Below are 18,243 nucleotides of genomic sequence, written 5' to 3' on the forward strand. Positions count from 1 at the left end.
AACCCTGTAGGATATGACTAAGACCCTGATTGCGTAACGTGTTCTGAAAAGGCAGTTCCATGAACCAAAACTGACTTCAAACAGGACTCTGTGTGGTCACATGGTCCATCCTTACCGTTCTCATCACAAGACTAGGGTCTATGTTAATCAGATTTATTACAGTAATACCTAAGGGCCAACCAAGAATGGTGCCCCATTACTATAGGCACTGTACAATCTGTACATAAATTCTTATATTACATGCTTTATTCTCTGAAGTTCAGAAAATTCAACAGTTGGGAAATTCATTTCCACATATCAACATTAGTGTGCTTATCCAAACCAATCTATTCCTGATCAGTAAGCGTTTCACTTTATTCTAAAAGGGATGTAAATCAAGAATCAAGGAATTCATATGTAAAATCTAATATTTGAGAAATGGAAGTTTAACATTATTCATAGTCAAAGTGTACCATCTTTATATAAAACAACTGTCCAGTCAACTTATTTGGCTATCAGATATTCAAGTCTTCCAAATTTTTAAACTAAGAATAAACGAGCTACCATAGTGAGTCAGACCATGGTCCATCTTGCCCAGTATGGTGTCTTGGACAGTGGCCCATACCAGAGCCTCAGGGGGCAATTATGGAGTGATCCACCATCTTGGCTTCTCATGGTCAGAAGTTTAGGGTTGCCCCAAACATGCGGTTGCATCCCTGACCCTCTGGACTAATGGCCATTGATGGACTTATTCCTCATTAACTTATGCAGTCCTTGTTTTTAACCCAGTTATACTTTTGGGCACACAATATCCCACAGCAATGAGTTCCCCAGGTTATCTGTGTGTTGTGTGAAAAAGTATTTCCTCTTGTTTAATAGGCAGCAGGTTTAATACAATTTCTTAAAAGGTAAACAGAACTTCTCTATTCACTTCTTCAAAATCAAGAATGGAGTGATAGGCCTCCAACATAGTCCCATCCCTAGTCATCTCTATTAATCTGAACAGTCCATAAACATTTTTGTTGCCCTTCTCTGACCTTTTTCTAGTTCCACTGTATCCTTTTTGAGATTGGGCAACTAGAATTGGACAGTATTCAAGGTGTGGGTACACCACAGATTTATAGAGTCGCATTATGATATTTTATTTTCTATCCGTTTCCTAATAGTTTCTAACATATGGTTAGCTTTTTTGACCAATACTGTGCACGGAGCAGAAGTTTTCAGAGAAATATCAATGGTGACGCCGAGATCTCTTTTTTGGGTGCTAACAGCTAATTGGGAATCCACCGTTGTATATGTAAAGTTGGGATTATTTTTTCAGATGTGCTTTACTTTGCACTTATCAACATACAATTTTATCTGCCATTTTATTTGTTGCCCAGTCACCCAGTTTTGTGAGATGCCCCTGTAATGCCTTGCACTCTATTTGGACTTAACTATCCTGATTAATTTTGTATCATCTGCAAGCTTTGCCACTTCCCTGTTCACCCCCTTAAAATTAAAATATATCCTGAAGTACTTAATAATTGGATTTTTCTTAATCCATATAATTACAACCTGTTATGCTTAGCACCCTTATTCTTCAGAATGTTACAACTCCTGTTCCATTAAAAAAAAAAAAAAAGTAGTCACACTTTGCAATGTGTGAAAGTATTTTATTACTGGTAATCTGAAGCAAGTGGTGTTCACTGACTATTTGGTTTCTGTGTTGTAGTATTCATTCCTTTTCATTGATATTACAAGAATATAGATTTTTCAGAATAAAAAAGTATATTGAAACATCTATTTTGTTTTACAGATATTTTGATGGGGAGTGTGCAATACAGAAAATGTTTCGTTCCCCTGCAGGGTTTATCATGCACAATCAGGTCCAATTTTAATTTACAGAAGCAGAACAATTTTTCCAATCAATTTTAGATAACTAGAATTTTATAAACCAATTTAACAGAGTACGACACTAACACCACAGTCAATTTCACAGTATTTCAGTATCTATGCTGCAATAGAGATTCTTTAGTTCTAGAAGATATTCACCTTCATTAGCGAGGGCTCCTTCAACATCATCTCTCCCTGGGGAGGAAGGAGGTGGAAGAGGTGGAAAAGTTTCATCTTCTGTATCATCGTACTCAGGAAGATCAAACAAGTTGTTTGCTAGTGGATCTATCATCTTCACAATTAAGCTTTTTCCCCTAAAGAAGAGTGTCAGACATTCAAATAGGTGGGGTGTGGAGAACAGGATGTGAACTACTAAAAAGATACACATACTTTGTCTGACGATACCCGCATTTTATGGAAAATATGTTTGCCAGTTAACATGAGGGATTCAAAACATCAAGTAGTCCAGAAGATTAAAAGGATGGGATACTTACACAGATAATCACAGTGGTAGCCGTGTTAGTCTTCATCTGTAAAAGCGGCAGAGTCCTGTGGCACCTTATAGGCTAACAGATGCATTAGAGCATAAGCTTTCGTGGGTGAATACCCACTTCGTCGGATGCATGTAGTGGAAATTCCCAGAGGCAGGTATAAATATGCAAGCAAGAATCAGGCTAGGGATAACGAGGTTAGTTCAATCAGGGAGGATGAGGCCCTCTTCTAGCAGCAGAGGTGTGAACACCAAGGGAGGAGAAACTGCTTGTAGCTGGCTAGCCATTCAGTCTTTGTTTAATCCTGAGCTGATCCTGTCAAATTTGCAAATGAACTGAAGCTCAGCAGTTTCTCTTTGAAGTCTGGTCCTGAAGTGTTTTTTTTGCTACAGGATGGCTACCTTTAAATCTGCTATTGTGTGTCCAGCGAGGTTGAAGTGTTCTCCTACAGGTTTTTGTATATTGCCATTCCTAATATCAGATGTGCGTCCATTTATCCTTTTACGTAGGGACTGTCCAGTTTGGCCGATGTACATAGCAGAGGGGCATTGCTGGCACATAATGGTGTATATTACATTGGTGGACGTGCAGGTGAATGAGCCGGTGATGGTGTGGCTGATCTGGTTAGGTCCTGTGATAGTGTGGCTGGTGTAGATATGTGGGCAGAATTGGCATCGAGGTTTGTTGCCTGGATTGGTTTCTGAGTTAAATTACTATGGTGCGGTGTGTAGTTGCTGGTGAGAATATGCTTGGCAGGTTGTCTGTGGGCGAGGACTGGCCTGCCCCCAAGGCCTGTGAAAGTGAGGGACTGCTGTCCAGGATGGGTTGTAGATCACTGATGATGCGTTGGAAAGGTTTTAGCTAAGGACTATATGTGATGGCCAGTGGAGTTCTGTTGGATTCTTCCTTGGGCTTGTCTTGCAGCAGGAGGCTTCTGGGTACACGTCTGGCTCTGCTGATCTGCTTCCTTACTTCCTCGTGTGGGTATCGTAGTTTTGAGAATGCTTGGTGAAGATCTTGTAGTTGTTGGTCTCTACAGACCGTAGTAACTCAGGAACCAATCCATGCAATAAACCTCGATGCCAACTCTGCCCACATATCTACACCAGCGACACGATCACAGGACCTAACCAGATCAGCCACACAATCACCGGTTCATTCACCTGCACGTCCACCAATGTAATATACGCCATCATGGGCCAGCAATGCCCCTCTGCTATGTACATTGGCCAAACTGGACAGTCCCTATGTAAAAGGATAAATGGACACAAATCAGATATCAGGAATGGCAATAATCAAAAACCTGTAGGAGAACAAAAAGAAAAGGAGTACTTGTGGCACCTTAGAGACTAACCAATTTATCTGAGTATAAGCTTTCGTGAGCTACAGGTTGTCTGTGGGCGACACTTCAACCTCGCTGGACACACAACAGCGGATTTAAAGGTAGCCATCCTGCAGTAAAAAACCTTCAGGACCAGACTTCAAAGAGAAACTGCTGAGCTTCAGTTCATTTGCAAATTTGACACTATCAGCTCAGGATTAAACAAAGACTGTGAATGGCTAGCCAACTACAAAAGCAGTTTCTCCTCCCTTGGTGTTCACACCTCGACTGCCAGAAGAGGGCCTCATCCTCCCTGATTGAACAAACCTCATTATCCCTAGCCTGATTCTTGCTTGCATATTTATACCTGCCTCTGGGAATTTCCACTACATGCATCCGACGAAGTGGGTATTCACCCACGAAAGCTTATGCTCCAATACATCTGCTAGCCTATAAGGTGCCACAGGACTCTGCCGCTTGCACAGATAAATTGACTGGACAGTTTCATTATGGGACATAAACAGGAGGGCTGGTCAAAAATTGTCCATCAAAACAGTCTTACAAAAATATTTGGTCATATTTTATGAGACATGTCTGCTTTCCATGGAAAACGTGTCAAAAAAATGAAAACATTCTAGGGTATTTTTTATGAAAATAAAAATAATCAACATCTCCTGGAAAAAAAATAATCCAACCAGCTCTAACATAAATCTTTGTGCTTCAAAGCATAGTTTAACCCCAAATTAATGGGGCTAGAAATAAAACCTTCCCATGTCACCAAGCTATTCCATAATGACCGATTATGAGAGGGGTGGGTAACCTACAGCATGCGGGCTGGAAGCCCCAAGCCTTGGCATCCCCCCAGCACAGCTGGAGCCGGGAGCACTTGCTCACCCCATTGCACGGGAAGCTGGTGTTGCCAGGCCGTTAAAACTCTGGTTGGCTCCACACAGCTCCCAGAAGTGGCCGGCATGTCCCTGCAGCCCCCTAGGAGCAGGAGTGACCAGGGAAGCTCCACACGTGCTGCCCACCACCAGTGCCAGCTCCACAGTTCCCACTGGCTGGGAACAGCAGAAAATGTTAGCTGTGGGGGTGGCACCTGTGGGCGTGGGCAGCATGCACCGTGCAGACCCTCCTGGCTGCGCCTCCGCCTAGGGGCCGGACATGTTGGCTGCTTCTGGGAGCAGTGCAGAGGTCAGGCAGGCAGGGAACCTGTCTTAGCCCTGCTGCTAACAAGGAGCCGCTGGAGGTAAGCACCACCTGGTCGGCGCCTGCACCCTGAACCCCCTGTCCCAGGTCAGAACCCCACCCCCACCCTAACTCCCTCCCAGAGCCCACATCCCAAACCTCCTCCCAACCCCCTACCCCAGCTGTGAGCCCGCTCCCGCATGCCAAACCTTGGCCGCAGCCCAGAGCCCCCTCCTGCACCTCAAACTCCTAGGCCACAGCCCCCTCCACTCCCGAGCTCACACCCCAACCACCGTCCCAGCCTAGAGCCCCCTTCTACACCCTGAACCCCTCATTTCTGCCCCCACCCCAGAGTTTAGGGGACACCCCCAGCCTCTACGCCCTCCCCCCCCAGGCTGTGTGTGTGGCCTGCCACTGATTTTTTCTGTGGGTCAGTGGTCCCTGATACAAAAAAGGTTCCCCAGCCCTGCATTGCGAGGATTTTAGTGCTTTCCCCTGAAGCAGCTGGTCCACTGCTAGAGACAGGTTCGACAGGCCGTCAGCTTGACCCACTCGGGCAGTTCCTAAGGTCCACAAAACTAGAGAGAGAAAAATAGTTGGCCTCCGATCTCCTGCAGTTACAGGAGTCCGATGGGTACCCGCAGCAGGAGGCGGAGCCAGCTCCAGGCACCGGTGGCTGTTGGACTGCCCGTGTGCCCCCTACACTGCTCCGCCGGGGGTCGGCGGGCTCCGGGCTGGGCCACAGCTCCGCCGGCTGCGTGAGGCCAGCGGGCGACACGGCCCTCCACAGTCGAGGTCCCGCTCCCCTCTGGCCCCCAACCAAGGCCTGGCCCGGAGCTCGCCTGGGTGCAAAGTACTCACGAGCCGGCCGGCTCCCGGACCGGTCAGGCCACTCACAGAGGCCGGGGGCAGATGGGTGCTTGCCCCACCCACTGGGGAAGACAGAGTCTGAGAGGACCGAGCCGCCATGGGAAGGAGGCTCCCCGAGGCAGCCCCTCTTTCATTCCGTCCCTCAGGGGAGCCGGCTGGGCAGTGGGGAGCGAGGGAACGGCGCTCTGTACCTCAGGGCCGGCCCCGGCCTCGCGCCAGCCCCTCCCCCACGTCCCGGCGGCTGGAAGGCAAATCCAGCGCGCCCGCCTCTGGGATCGACCGGGCATCCGCGCAGCCAGAGGAGGAGGAACGAGGAAAGACCGCGAGAACACGGCCGTGTTCGCGCCCTCTCCCCGTCCCGTCAAAGCTTGGCTCTCCTCCCACCCTCAATGATGAAATCTCGCGAGTGTTCAAAAAAAACCACCGCGCGCGACGCATTCTCGCAGATCCTTTGTGCTTCGGCCTCCCTTGGCGCCAAGAGTCCCAACGGCCTCCCTCGCTCGGGTTGAGGGACTCGGCGCGTGGTGAAGCACCCCGGCTTCTCCCTCAGCTCTGGTCTGCTCGGAGTCTCTAACTCCCTCCAGCAACAATTCTCCGCCTTTTTGAACGAGGCCTCGCCTTCGCATTGTGTTGTTCTTGGAGGCCCCTTATAGTCCTGAGTCAGTAATTTATTATTCATTGCTAATTGATCAATTAATCCAGGAATTAAGGCTGATGGAGCCAAACATACTGAAATAGCGTTGCGACCCGTCACATTAATCATTATTAAATGGCTCCCCCCATACTGACCCTGCCAAGGGCGTCTCTCGTGCGGGCTCGCTGCCCTCCTGCAGCCCGGGGAATGGCCTATTTGCCTGGTCTTAGTTCCCTATAGTTCTGCAGTCTGAAACAAATGATCTTCTGCAATTATTTGTGTGATGTTTGATGTTACATTGGGGGGGAGGGGAGCTCATAACGCAGAAGTGAAGGATGGCTCCAATTTACAGTATTGCCAACCCCAAGTATTCGAAAAATTAAAAGTCAAGCCTGCCAAAAATTAGCTTTGTTCCATAATACATTGTGGGTTCTTTTTATTTTCCTTCTGGGTTTTGAGCCTTTTGGTCAGTCTTGGGTCATGTTTTCACACTTTTTCCATAAGTTGAGGGCTTGGAATCTGCCCCCCCACCCCCAAAAACAAATGATCATATAATGACTAGCTTTCAGGACTTGGGGCTTTAAGGAATGCGTAAGTTATTGTGAGAGTTAACAACATTATCAAATATAATAAAATATAATTGAGCTACACCTAAAAAAAATAGGATTGAGATTTTATCATATTGTTTACTATGGGCTGCCTACGTTGCCCATATCACAAATAAAATCACTTTTTAGTAGGTCTCGGAAATGTAAATTGCAAGTGAAAAAATCATTTTCCAGTGTGTCTTTCATATTTCCATACAAATATAATTTATTTTATTCTTAGTATGACAAAACAACTATTGACACTTTTCAATGAAGCAAAATAACATTTTATCTTTCAGTTAAAAACTAATTTTACATCTGATACTGTAAAACTGTTTCATCACGAATTGCAGGAACATAATATATAGGCAAGAATGTATGCAAAATACTAAGCAGATTATTTGTTTAGTAGCTGTTTGAAACTATTAAAGGTCATACATGTTTGTCAGCATTCCTGTTTGCATTTATTTCTCTGCTTTCTAGATATCGTGTCAAAGCTCTTCAGTTTACTGCAGCTCACTAGTTTGAAAAGAAATCTAGCCAGAGAAATATTAATAGTAACATAGCAAGTGTTGCGCTTACCAATCAAAATACATAACCTGCTTTACATAAAAATATGTACATATATCGTAACTAATTCACATTTAATGTTGGTTTCAATAATGACGTGAAAGGAAGCATAATTACTGAAAATAAAAATTTCATAAACCATAGCAACACTGCTCTTTGTACTACAAATTAATAAATAACAATAAAATCACTATTTACACATTAACAGAAAATCTCCACAAAAGAAGGAATCAAATGAATAATTTATATGTGGTGGTGAAATGTGAATACATTGTTGATTCAAAAGTTTTACTGTGTGTGGATCTTTTTCTCGAGGTTTTCTTCAATTATTAATATATTTTTGTCTAAGAATTAATTGGTTTTGGATTACTTTGGCTCTGCTAATTAAGGGGTATATCTTTGATTATGCCAAAGGTGGAAAAATTGTATTTCCAACTGTTGCTGGCACCCAGTGCCAAGAGGCTAAACAACAGCTGAAGTTGGTTCGTTACACGGTGTGCTACACCCAATAATCACAATGGGGTGGAGAAGCAGAAAAGTTTATTTGAAGCTTCAAATAGGTACAGGGAGATTTGAATCTCAAATGCTGTACACAGAGCAGGAAGTTACACAGGCTTTTATACATCCTTTTTCCCAGCATACTTATCCAATAGCAAGCTGCCCCAAGTATCCATATAGCCAGCCAATCCAGTTCCCAGCTAGTTCCCTGGTTCTCTGTATCATTTATTAAACTATACATAAAGCTGCTTTATTCAGCATTGTTCTTCCATATCTGCCCTGTGTTGCCTTGCTTAGTTTCAGGCAGTCTGACTCTGCAACATATTGTTGCAGATTCTCAGCATAACTGCTGTGTGTGCCTCCAGGCGGGGGGGCCAAGGACACTTGGGCCTAGTATGCAGAGCTGCTGCGAGTGCCTCCAGGCTGGGGGGGGGGGGGGGCAAGGACACCTGGGCCTAGTGCGAGGGGGCTTCATTGACACTCGTGGTCTTCCATCCCCTCGAGTTACCTAGTGGCCATGCCCCAGTGTCCCCAACACAACCATTTGCTTTTAAGTAGTGTGAAGATATCTCGATTTATTCAAAGCCTTGTCTACACTAGAAAACATTTATAACAATTTCTCGTAGTTCCTAATACTGATACAGCTGTATTGAGGTTAGCAACACTAGGATCCGTAACACAGACAGCTTCTTGGTACTGGCCGCTGTTTTCAGTAGCATATTAATAGTGTTCCCTGTTTTCAGTTTTTACCGATTTCTACCAATAAATTAACAGGTTTTTTATTAAAGGAGTTCAATTTTTACTGATTTACACCTGTTTATCAATCCACTCAGTATTTTTTTGGGGTACTTATTTTTGTTAAACACTAATGCTTTACATTCCTGCATCTCCGAAATTGAAGCAGTTTCACAGAAAAACAGAACACATATAGGGTGGTAGTTGGAAAAGTCAAACAATGTTAATATCGCGCTATGGTTAGCTCAGAAGGAGATGCTGCTCACCTATTTCTTTGCGTCCATTTAGTGCAGCGTTTAGTGCAGCGTTAATTGCAATTGTGCACATCTGTGACATTTACTCTCTGTTCTTACAGGAAGAATTAAATAGTCAGCAGTGTTGACATCTAGATCATCATCTATCTTCACACCGTAGAGATGAATAAGGTAGTTTGCAACAATCAGAGCAAAAACAATTTCTACAGTGCTTAGTTCATTGCTTTTGTTATAAACATGAAGTAGAAACTATCAAAAGATTAAAGCAAAGTCTCATACAGAATGTCTGTGTAACAAGTACGCTGCTTTGTTAGAGTAGAATCTTTATACAACTTTACATAAATCATTTTTAATTTACTTCATTAAATAGAAAGTGTATGGCAAGTGATATGGATTGTTTTTCCCGGGAAATGAATAACTAGCCACATGTTGATAAGTTAAAAAAAAAAAAAAATCAGGACTTGCGTGTATTAGTGAAAGGTCTTTTGCTTTTTAGTTGTAAATGAGTTATAGGTGCTACTTGCTGGCTCCAATATTGAACAGTTGTATTTTGTCTGAAAAAGTGGAGAAAATTAGCAGTGTAGTTTCTATTTCTGAAATTTTCCTTTCCAGTTTTGTTCTCCAGAGCAAACGTGACAAAAACAGCCAAGTTTAATGTATGGCATAAAAATGTAAAAAAATAGGAGGTTTACATTTAAATTATTTATAAGTTTGTTATTCCAAATTCTACTCTGCATTAATTTAACAACATAAATTATTATGCCTTCAAGTTCGTTTTTTCTGGTGAAGAATATTGATTTTGTCCATACTATTATTTTTTTCTGAAATTGATCCTTTCACCACTAAATAGACTATATACCAGTCAGTCCTACATAAAGCTGTGCAGGTGTCTGAGCAGTAATATTCACAGTTTTATGTATGCAGTCTAGTTTTAGAAATTGAGCTCTTATTCTATATAGGTAACTGTGCATGGGGTGGGTGGAGATGATACTGGCAATGCTAATGCTGCTTTTTGTGCATTACATAGTGGCTCTCAAATACTCAGGCCTTATCTTTACTAGAAAAAAAAAGGTGTTTTTTACCACATTAGTTAACTTGGTAAAATCCCAGTGTAGATGAAGCAGTTGTTTTCACAAATATTAGCAAGTGAAGTAAACCCAGATTCCTTGCTAGCATTTACTTGGACCTGCTCACGCATGTAAAACTATAAATTGCTATTTCCACACTGGGATTATACCAAGCGTTAGTTACCACATTAGTAACTTTGTTTACCTTGGTTATTAAAACAGGTAGCAGGGACACCTGCCAGCTCACTATTTTGGAGGCATAGTCCTTACTTTCATTAATGTCCATTTTCTGTACATGCCCTATTTATATATTTTTTAAAATATTGGCAAACACGCCCATTTCTACTTTGGCTTTTTTTAAGTGTTCTCATATACTTCTATCATAAACATTTTTTTCAAACAATCATTTTTCCTACATGTTAAAGGTTTATTTTTAAAAACAGACACGCATCTATTAAAAAGATACAAAAAAAGTATATAATTGTAGTTTATGTTTTAAGAAAAAAATGCATTTTAAAATCTGTTGGAGTTTTTTCAGAAAGGGTTAGCAGATTTGGGGCCAATTCTGCTCAGTTACACGGATTTAAATCGATTAATTTTAGTCTAACTGGTCTGAGAGTCACTCTGTGATGCCAGATTCTGCTTTCAACACATTGCTGTAAATCTGGAGCAACTCTTCTGAAGATAGATTAGTGTAATTCAGAGTGGAATCTAGTCTATTCTATATCCGATTTAAAGTTTCAGTGACTTTTAGCACTAGCCAGAACAGACTGGTTTTACTAAATATTTTTGCGGATAATTTGACTATTGATATCTTGGTAAATTAGAGACCAGTTCTTCAAACCTTTACTCCCCTGAGCATTTTTATGCTAGTAATTTCACAGAAATTTGGGATTATGTATCTGAGTGAAGATTTACAGGATTGCATCCTCATTTATTGCATTTTTTAATGTCATCAACAAGAGTTAATAAATTGTTCTTGTTCCTGTAATCAGATCTATGCAGAGTCCTATTGCCTTAAATGAGATTCTGTGCAAAAATAATGGTCAGCCTATGCAGATCAGATTGCAGAATCTGGGCCATTGTTTTTAATACCTTGATATCTATACGCCATAATATTATTTTATTTGTATAGTCAGTCAATTCAGAATATATTTATTTTCTCATTTTAACACAAAATGGCATATTATAGGCCTTAAAAGATAATGGATTAATAAAACACATTTTCCTATTGTTTTACAATAGTTCAGATTTGTGTTTGCAGTATAAGTATATATTTCACCACAGGAGGGAGCAGTCTCTTAATCAGATATTATCAGTTACTTGGGGCTGGGGAGAAGCTATATGTTTGATGATCAGACCTGTGAAAATGATAAAATAATTTTACCTTTTGTAGTTTAAAAAGGGTAGGTATCTAGGAGTGATATAATACATTATTTTGTTATATAAAAACAAACAGTATTGAAGGGAAAGAGTAATTCAAACACTAGGAGAAATTCTGCAGCTGACAGGAAAAAATATTTCCTCAATGCACAATTTTTTCTTTTAACTCACCTTAATAAGCCAGGTGATTCTAGAGAAGAAGACAGAAAAGAACTCCAGTGGAGAAAAAAAGCAGTAGACTTTTAAAATCCCATTGGCAAATTTGTGGGACCGTTATTAGTGCAGGCAGTCACGACAATTGCATATGCAATAGCAGTATTTTGTGTATGAAATCAACCAGTTAGATATCTAAGTGTTCTGAAATTATCATAATTGACATCAGTGGTTAATTGCACATGTAATTGGATGGGCACAGTTAAAAAGATCTGGATAATTTTAAAGTCATTTTTGGCGCTTGGTGAACAAATAAGAGTTTTTTTGTATTCATTGCATATTGAAGATGAATTAAAAGATTTAGACAAAATAAGCGTGTTAAAACAATATATTTTTATAAGCAAATTTAAAGTGGAATAAATGGCTGCTGTAAAGATAAGCTCTGGAGGATAAGAAAAATGGTTTGGAAAATAAAATGATGGCTCATGTATTATCAGAAGAAAAGGACACCCTGAAATGGAGGCGTTCCTAGCAACTAAGAGTTGTTTTCTGGTTATATGAAAAAATAGCTTTTCTTTTGTTATGAAACCTAACAGCCACAGTGAGAAATGGCTACGTCAATTTCTTGTGACAAATAAATCCACTTCTAGTCTAGAGAGAATTCTGTCAAGTGGGTTATCAATGGTAAGCATGTCCCATTCATGTTGATGAGTAGTACATCTAGATCAAGAAGGGCCTGCAAGTCAGGACACTTGTCTTGAATTCTATTCTTCGCTAGAGCAAGTTATTTCACCTTTTGTGCCTTTGTTTCACTATGTGTAAAAGAGGGACCTGCTTCACCCAGGCCTTGTCTTTACTAAGAAAGTAAGAAAAAAGTAAGTTTTTAACATGTTAGTTAACATGTAAAATCCTAGTGTAGCCAGGACAAGTTGTAATTTTAACATTTTAGTTGTATAGTGGGGGTGCTGAAGGCCATTGAACAAAACTGTAAACCCTGTATATGATGGAAACCACTTTAAACCAGGGGGTGCTACCACACGCCCAGCACCCCTGAATGGTGTCTACAGCCATGTTCACATTAAGTATCAATGGCAGGGGTGCCAATTGGGGGCAGGGGTGCCTAGGGAGGCAAAAGGGTCACTTTGCCCAAGGCCCCTCATTTGAGAGGGCCAAATCAAAGGGCATTGCCACCTGTCATGTGGGGTTGCAGCACCCACTCATTTTTGACTGGCGGCCCCTCTGTCAAGGGTCTGCTGGGCCAAACCTGAGTGGTGCTGTGACCTCACCTCCCAGGTCGCAACGATGTGTTAATAACAGCAATCTTTGTATCTGGTCTTCATGCCTATTTTAATATTTATAATGAGTTATTTTCTAATTGTATTCTTAAAGTTTAATTTTTATTTCAAGTATTTATGGGGAGAAATACTTAGCAACCATTAATACACAAATTCAGCTAATGTTTTAATTATAAATACAATAGTTTCAATATAAAGTATACAGAGTAATGATTTTATATCGGGAGTAAAATAAATTGTGCTTCATTGAACACTGATTTAATAGTGTAGGATGATATGCAGAGACAGTATTTATGGTAGACATTTCCTAATTTAATTGCTACTAATATCCTCATAATTCCATTTCACAGTACTTCTGAGAAATTATAAACAAAAGGTTACATGCCAATAGCAGATTAATTTACTGGATGTTGACAGTTCCTTCTGTAATCCTGTTTTAAATACAAAGCACAAATTAAATTGGTCTCATTTAGTTATGTTACAGTGACATTCTTCTGCTTAATTTATTAAGTATTAGCTTAATTGTCGTACCATTAACCTACAGAATGTTCTGGTGACATGGGACCCTAAGATTCACCCTTATGAATTATAAACCATTTGGAACAGCTTAAACATAAAACAAAACTGGCCAACAAATTATTAGAATGCAGCAGAGAGGAAAAAGAAGAGCTGGATTGTGTGGGTTTCCTGTTGTCTTTCTGGAAGCATTGACACTGCAAAGTAGATTGCTACAAGGAAAGTCTAAATGCTAAGATGCTTTTAAAAATACATATAACATTGCTCTTTCACAGAGTATAGCACATTCAATGAACTACTCTATCATGTCATCCAACGCTCATAACTCTGTAATAGTCACAACATTCATATTGTTTTGATCCATTTTCCTGACTTCCGATGGGAATCATGTCCTCCTCTGATCTCACCCTCTATGTCACTAGACATAGCCCATTCTCCTTTCGAGAGAAACACGTTTCTGTATATTTTGCTCATTACTCTTGTCTTGTAATCCCCTTTCAATTTATAGTTTTAACCAGTGGCACCCTTTAAGATTGGGGAGTGGGGGGGAGAACTTCAACCATGATTCCATTCCAGGGGATACTTTGGCACCTGAAAACTCTAGTTTTTTTGCAGGTAATAACTTAGAAATTAGCTAACAGGAACACTGTTCCTAATTCCTATTTGGTAAAATCCAGGCATTCACAAAGGAATCAGCATTTCTGTGTCACAGCCTATGAACCTAACCCAAAGCCCATTGTTGGCAAAGGAAAGACTCCAATAGACAAGTGAGACTAAATGGCACAATAAATGGCCACACTGGGGTACCGCCATTCACTACAAAATTAGGGAGTTGGGGAAAAATGGAAAGTTTTAAGTGAAATTGAAACAATATTTGTGGTGGTGGCAGCTCATACTTGGTTCTTCACATCAGGGAAAGATTACAAGTTTTCTATTCTTCAGCACTGCTCTTGCAGCCTGGCTGTGCTTTACTTTCTGCATTTATCTAAGATACATAGCCTTTTAAAAAAGGTTTTGGAACCTTTTGTTGTCTATGGTTTTAAAACGGAAAAGTTTTGTTTTTTTTAAATAAGTTATAGATACTGGAACTAGGGGTACTGGGGCTGCAGCACCCCCTGGTTTGAAGTGGTTTCCATCATATACAGGGCCAGCACAATGGCTACATGATATCTAGATTATTCTTGGCCATAATATTTTTGGAGATCTTTCTAATTCATCATGAAAGAAAATTTCAGGTTATGTGTTGTAACTTGATCTTTCTCCACTAACATAAATGAGCTGATGCTAAACTACAGGGGTTAAGATGAACATTTTAAAGTTTGTCAAGTGGGAAAGTAGCATTAGAGGGAAAGTATGTGCATTAATTAACAGATGAAGGGGGGGGATGAAATTAATGATGACTCAAAAGTAGATGAGGTATCAAATTTAAAAAAAAATCTCTTAAAAAGTCACTGTCTAATTAAAATGATGGATGTTAGCACCATGGATCTATACAAAATTTTGGCAGCCAAATCTTACAAATTGTTCAGATTGACTTGGGTTTATGTGCACTGAAGGGTTTATACAAATAGTTATGATAAATACAAAGGATTCAGTTGGAAGGATTTGAGAGAGTAAACATCATGTCAATGAAATTCATGAGTGGTACTCAAGTTTGTGAGACTGCCATCCTCAGAAATATTAAAGAAAAAGTAAACAGGAGCTAAGATTACTTACCAGCTGGAAGAGAAGGACATACAGCACAGCAGACACACAGCTATAAGATGGCTGTGTAAGGGCAGGACAGCAGTTGCTTGTATCTGCATAAAAAGATCCATTTTCAGAGCAGTAGCCGTGTTAGCCTGTATCAGCAAAAATAACTAAGAGTCCTTGTAGCCCCTTAGAGACTAACAAATTTATTTGGGCATAAGCTTTTGTGGGTTAGAACCCACTTCATCAGATGCATGGAGTGAAAATACAGGAGCAGGTATAAATACATGAAAGGATGGGGGTTGCTTTAGCAAGTGTGAGGTCAGTCTAACGAGATAAATCAATTAGCAACAGGATACCAAGGGAGAAAAAATAACTTTTGAAGTGGTAAGAGAGTGGCCCATTACAGACAGTTGACAAGAAGGTGTGAGTAACAGTAGGGAGAAAGGTCCTAGAAAAGTGCAATCCTGAAGAAATTTGGTAAGATCAAGGCATTCACAGAGGAATCAGCATTTGTGTGTAACAGGTTGTAGAGCCCTATCCGGCAACCTGACCTAAAGTTCATTGTAGCTAAAGGAAACACTCCCACAGACAAGTGGGACTAAATGGCCATACTGGGGTACTGCCCTTCCCCCAAAAATTGGAGAATTGGAAAAAATGGGAAAGCATTAAGGGTAATTTAAGCACTATTTGTGGTGTGATACCTCATATTGGTTTCTTGACAGCAGGGAAAGATCGCAGGTGGTCATTCTTCAGCACTGCTGTTGCAGCCTGAAATTTGGGCTGGCTGTGGGGATAATTATCCCCTGAATGTGTGTGGGGCAGCAGCCCCCTCCTCCCCTGCTTGAGTAGCCCTGTGTCTACTGATGTCACAAGGGGCTTGCTCCTGCCTTTGTAACATGTCCTCACCTGAAGGTAAGGGGCAGTTGAGTCTAGGCAGATCATGATGAAATTTGCAGCAGGCATCTTCTGACCTAAGCACAGAGGTTCCTTCTCCTGACCACTTCCTGAGCATGTTTGTTTCAATGAAAAGATGAATTTGAAAAAAGTGCTGCGGAAGCCCCCAGCCCTGCTATTGGCTCTGCCAGATACACCTCTGCATTCCTATTGGCTGAGCGAAGACTTGCCAGCCCAGGGAGGGGAGGGGGTCCTCATTGGAATCCTGGGAGGTAAGTGGGCACAAGCCCGCCCATGTCTAAAGGCCCCTCCCCCAGCCTTGCGGGGGGCAACCACTGGGGGAGGGGACTTGGGCGGGGGGGGACAACTAATGAATAACAGGGTTAGGAGTGAAGGTCACACGTTCAAAACTAGGGATCCATCGAACAGAGAACGCTGGACAGGGGCTGGGGGACAAGAGTGAGACTTTTAAGCAGAGACTTGGCTCTGGCGGGGGGGGGGGGCACTCAGCAAAGCTTCCCCTACTGGGTGGGGAGGGGGAAGAGGAGTAAGTGAGGCCAGCAACCTGACTGCTGTCTCCTTTGCGTTTTGCTTTTGCTGCTGTAGTTCTTGCCAGTCAGGAGGTGATTTCAACCCAGCTCCTGATTTCATGACAGCCAGGCGCCAAGCAGGAGTTGGCACTGGCTGGGCCTTTTGTTCTGCTGGATGAGTGTGCCTTGCTGCTCTCACTCCCGGCTGGGGAGGAGTAAGCAACTTGCCTGCGCTGCCTCTTGTTCTGGCTGGGGCGGGGGCAGCCCCCACCCTCCTTAAACGGCGCCAGTGGTTAACAAGGGGGGGTGTGTGGGTGTGATCTGAAGAATAACCGAGTGATTCCAATCACTTAAGTTCTTGCAGACTAGGAGCTGTGTCCGAGAGGTTCCGCGCCCATGCGAAACGGGTGAGAAGCGGTGCTGCACTGGATGCAGTAGTGAGAATGAAGGGAGAGAAACCCTGAGCTCTGGGGAGTAGCCGTAGGAGGATGGGATCCGGAGTCGAGGGGCGCCCTCGATCCCCAGGCCAACATTTTCCTGCATCGTCCCGCCCTGGTTTTCAAAGGAAAAAGAGTACCTTGCTCTCCACAGCTACGCAGGCGCCAGGCTCACGCACCTTCCCCCATACACTTGAAGGAAAACTAAGGGCAAAGGGCAGGGGCTTCCATTGAGCTTCACTTCCCAGTGCCCATGTGCAGCTGCGCCACACTTGCGCACTGGGGGCGCCCGAGAAGTTTGCACATGCACAGTAGCGGAGGGGGACACATTTTGAGAGCGGGCAGTGTTTGCTACCACGGTGCGGCTCGGGGAACTCCTCACTGCTCAGTCGGGGAGTGGCCCCTGGCGCTGGTAGATCTGGAGCTGCTAGGAGAGTTCCTTAACTCTGCTTAGCTAGGGAGAGCCCGCTGGCTGGTGGGAGCGGGAGCTGCTGGAGGAGCCCGTCCCTGGGAGCTGGAGAGATAGCCCTGTAGCCCGGCTGGAGCGGGAACTGCCGGAGGAGCCCCTCACTCTGCCTAGCGGGAGGGAGCCCCCTGGAGCTGACCGGAGCAGGAAGGGGGATTTTCGGAAGTTTAAGCTCCATTATTCCTATTTAAAATGCCTAAAAAGAAGCCCATGCCCATTCAGTTGAACCCGGCTCCAGATAGCTCCACCATCAATGGGACCAGCACTGCAGAGTGAGTACCGCCTCTCTGGGGTTTGGGTGTTACTAGAGGGAGGAGAGGGATGATGAAGTTAAAACACACTATTTGCTCTACTGCTGTGTCTATGGGGATTGCTCCTAAATCTCTGAGTCTGGGGATAACGAGAAACGTTATTCCTGCACACTCTTTAGGACTCCAGCAATGCAAAATGAGAGGATGTTATTTTGCAGGAACTCCTCAATCTCTGTTTTAAAAAAATGCACACAGGAAGTGTTAAAGGGTATTATCAACATGATTTTTTTTTTAAAACCCTACCATTAAAAAAAACACAGGTTCTGTTGGAGCAGCCTTTTATCATGGCCTAATTAAAAAAAATTGAGGTTTTTTGTTCCCTTGCTGATGTGTTCTTTCCGAAAAGACAGTGTATTTGGCGACACAAAATGTCAGAGATACATAAAGTAAACAATGTGGAAAAAATTGAGAATATATCTTCAGTTACAGTTTGTAATTCTAGTAGATACAAAATTTTCAGATGGAAATGTAAATGTGATTTCCAGTTAATAGTATCG

General features: G+C 42.4%; 2 protein-coding genes across 8 annotated transcripts in view; one reads left to right on the forward strand and one right to left on the reverse strand.

The window, feature by feature from the left end:
- Positions 1-17,217, reverse strand: part of TIPIN (TIMELESS interacting protein) — a 33,532-nt gene extending 16,315 nt beyond the window's left edge. The window contains exons 1-3 of one of the 5 annotated variants that reach the window (XM_084640617.1): positions 17,110-17,217; positions 15,133-15,215; positions 2,014-2,168 (exon numbers count right to left, since the gene is read on the reverse strand). In XM_084640617.1, the coding sequence (XP_084496743.1) occupies positions 2,014-2,168; positions 15,133-15,152 (175 nt within the window). In that variant the 5' untranslated portion in view covers positions 15,153-15,215; positions 17,110-17,217. The other 4 variants (XM_084640615.1, XM_084640618.1, XM_084640616.1 and 1 more) reach the window with 4 other exon arrangements.
- The window catches only part of MAP2K1 (mitogen-activated protein kinase kinase 1), a 66,176-nt gene continuing 64,846 nt past the window's right edge, over positions 16,914-18,243 (forward strand). Inside the window, exon 1 of one of the 3 annotated variants that reach the window (XM_084640614.1) lies at positions 16,914-16,939. In XM_084640614.1, the coding sequence (XP_084496740.1) occupies positions 16,929-16,939 (11 nt within the window). In that variant the 5' untranslated portion in view covers positions 16,914-16,928. Of the gene's footprint in view, positions 16,940-17,307; positions 17,708-18,243 lie in introns of those variants that run through there. The other 2 variants (XM_084640612.1, XM_084640613.1) reach the window with 2 other exon arrangements.

This window comes from Lepidochelys olivacea (genome assembly GCF_965140295.1).
Source record: "Lepidochelys olivacea isolate rLepOli2 genome assembly, chromosome: 10".
Classification (NCBI taxonomy): domain Eukaryota; kingdom Metazoa; phylum Chordata; order Testudines; family Cheloniidae; genus Lepidochelys; species Lepidochelys olivacea.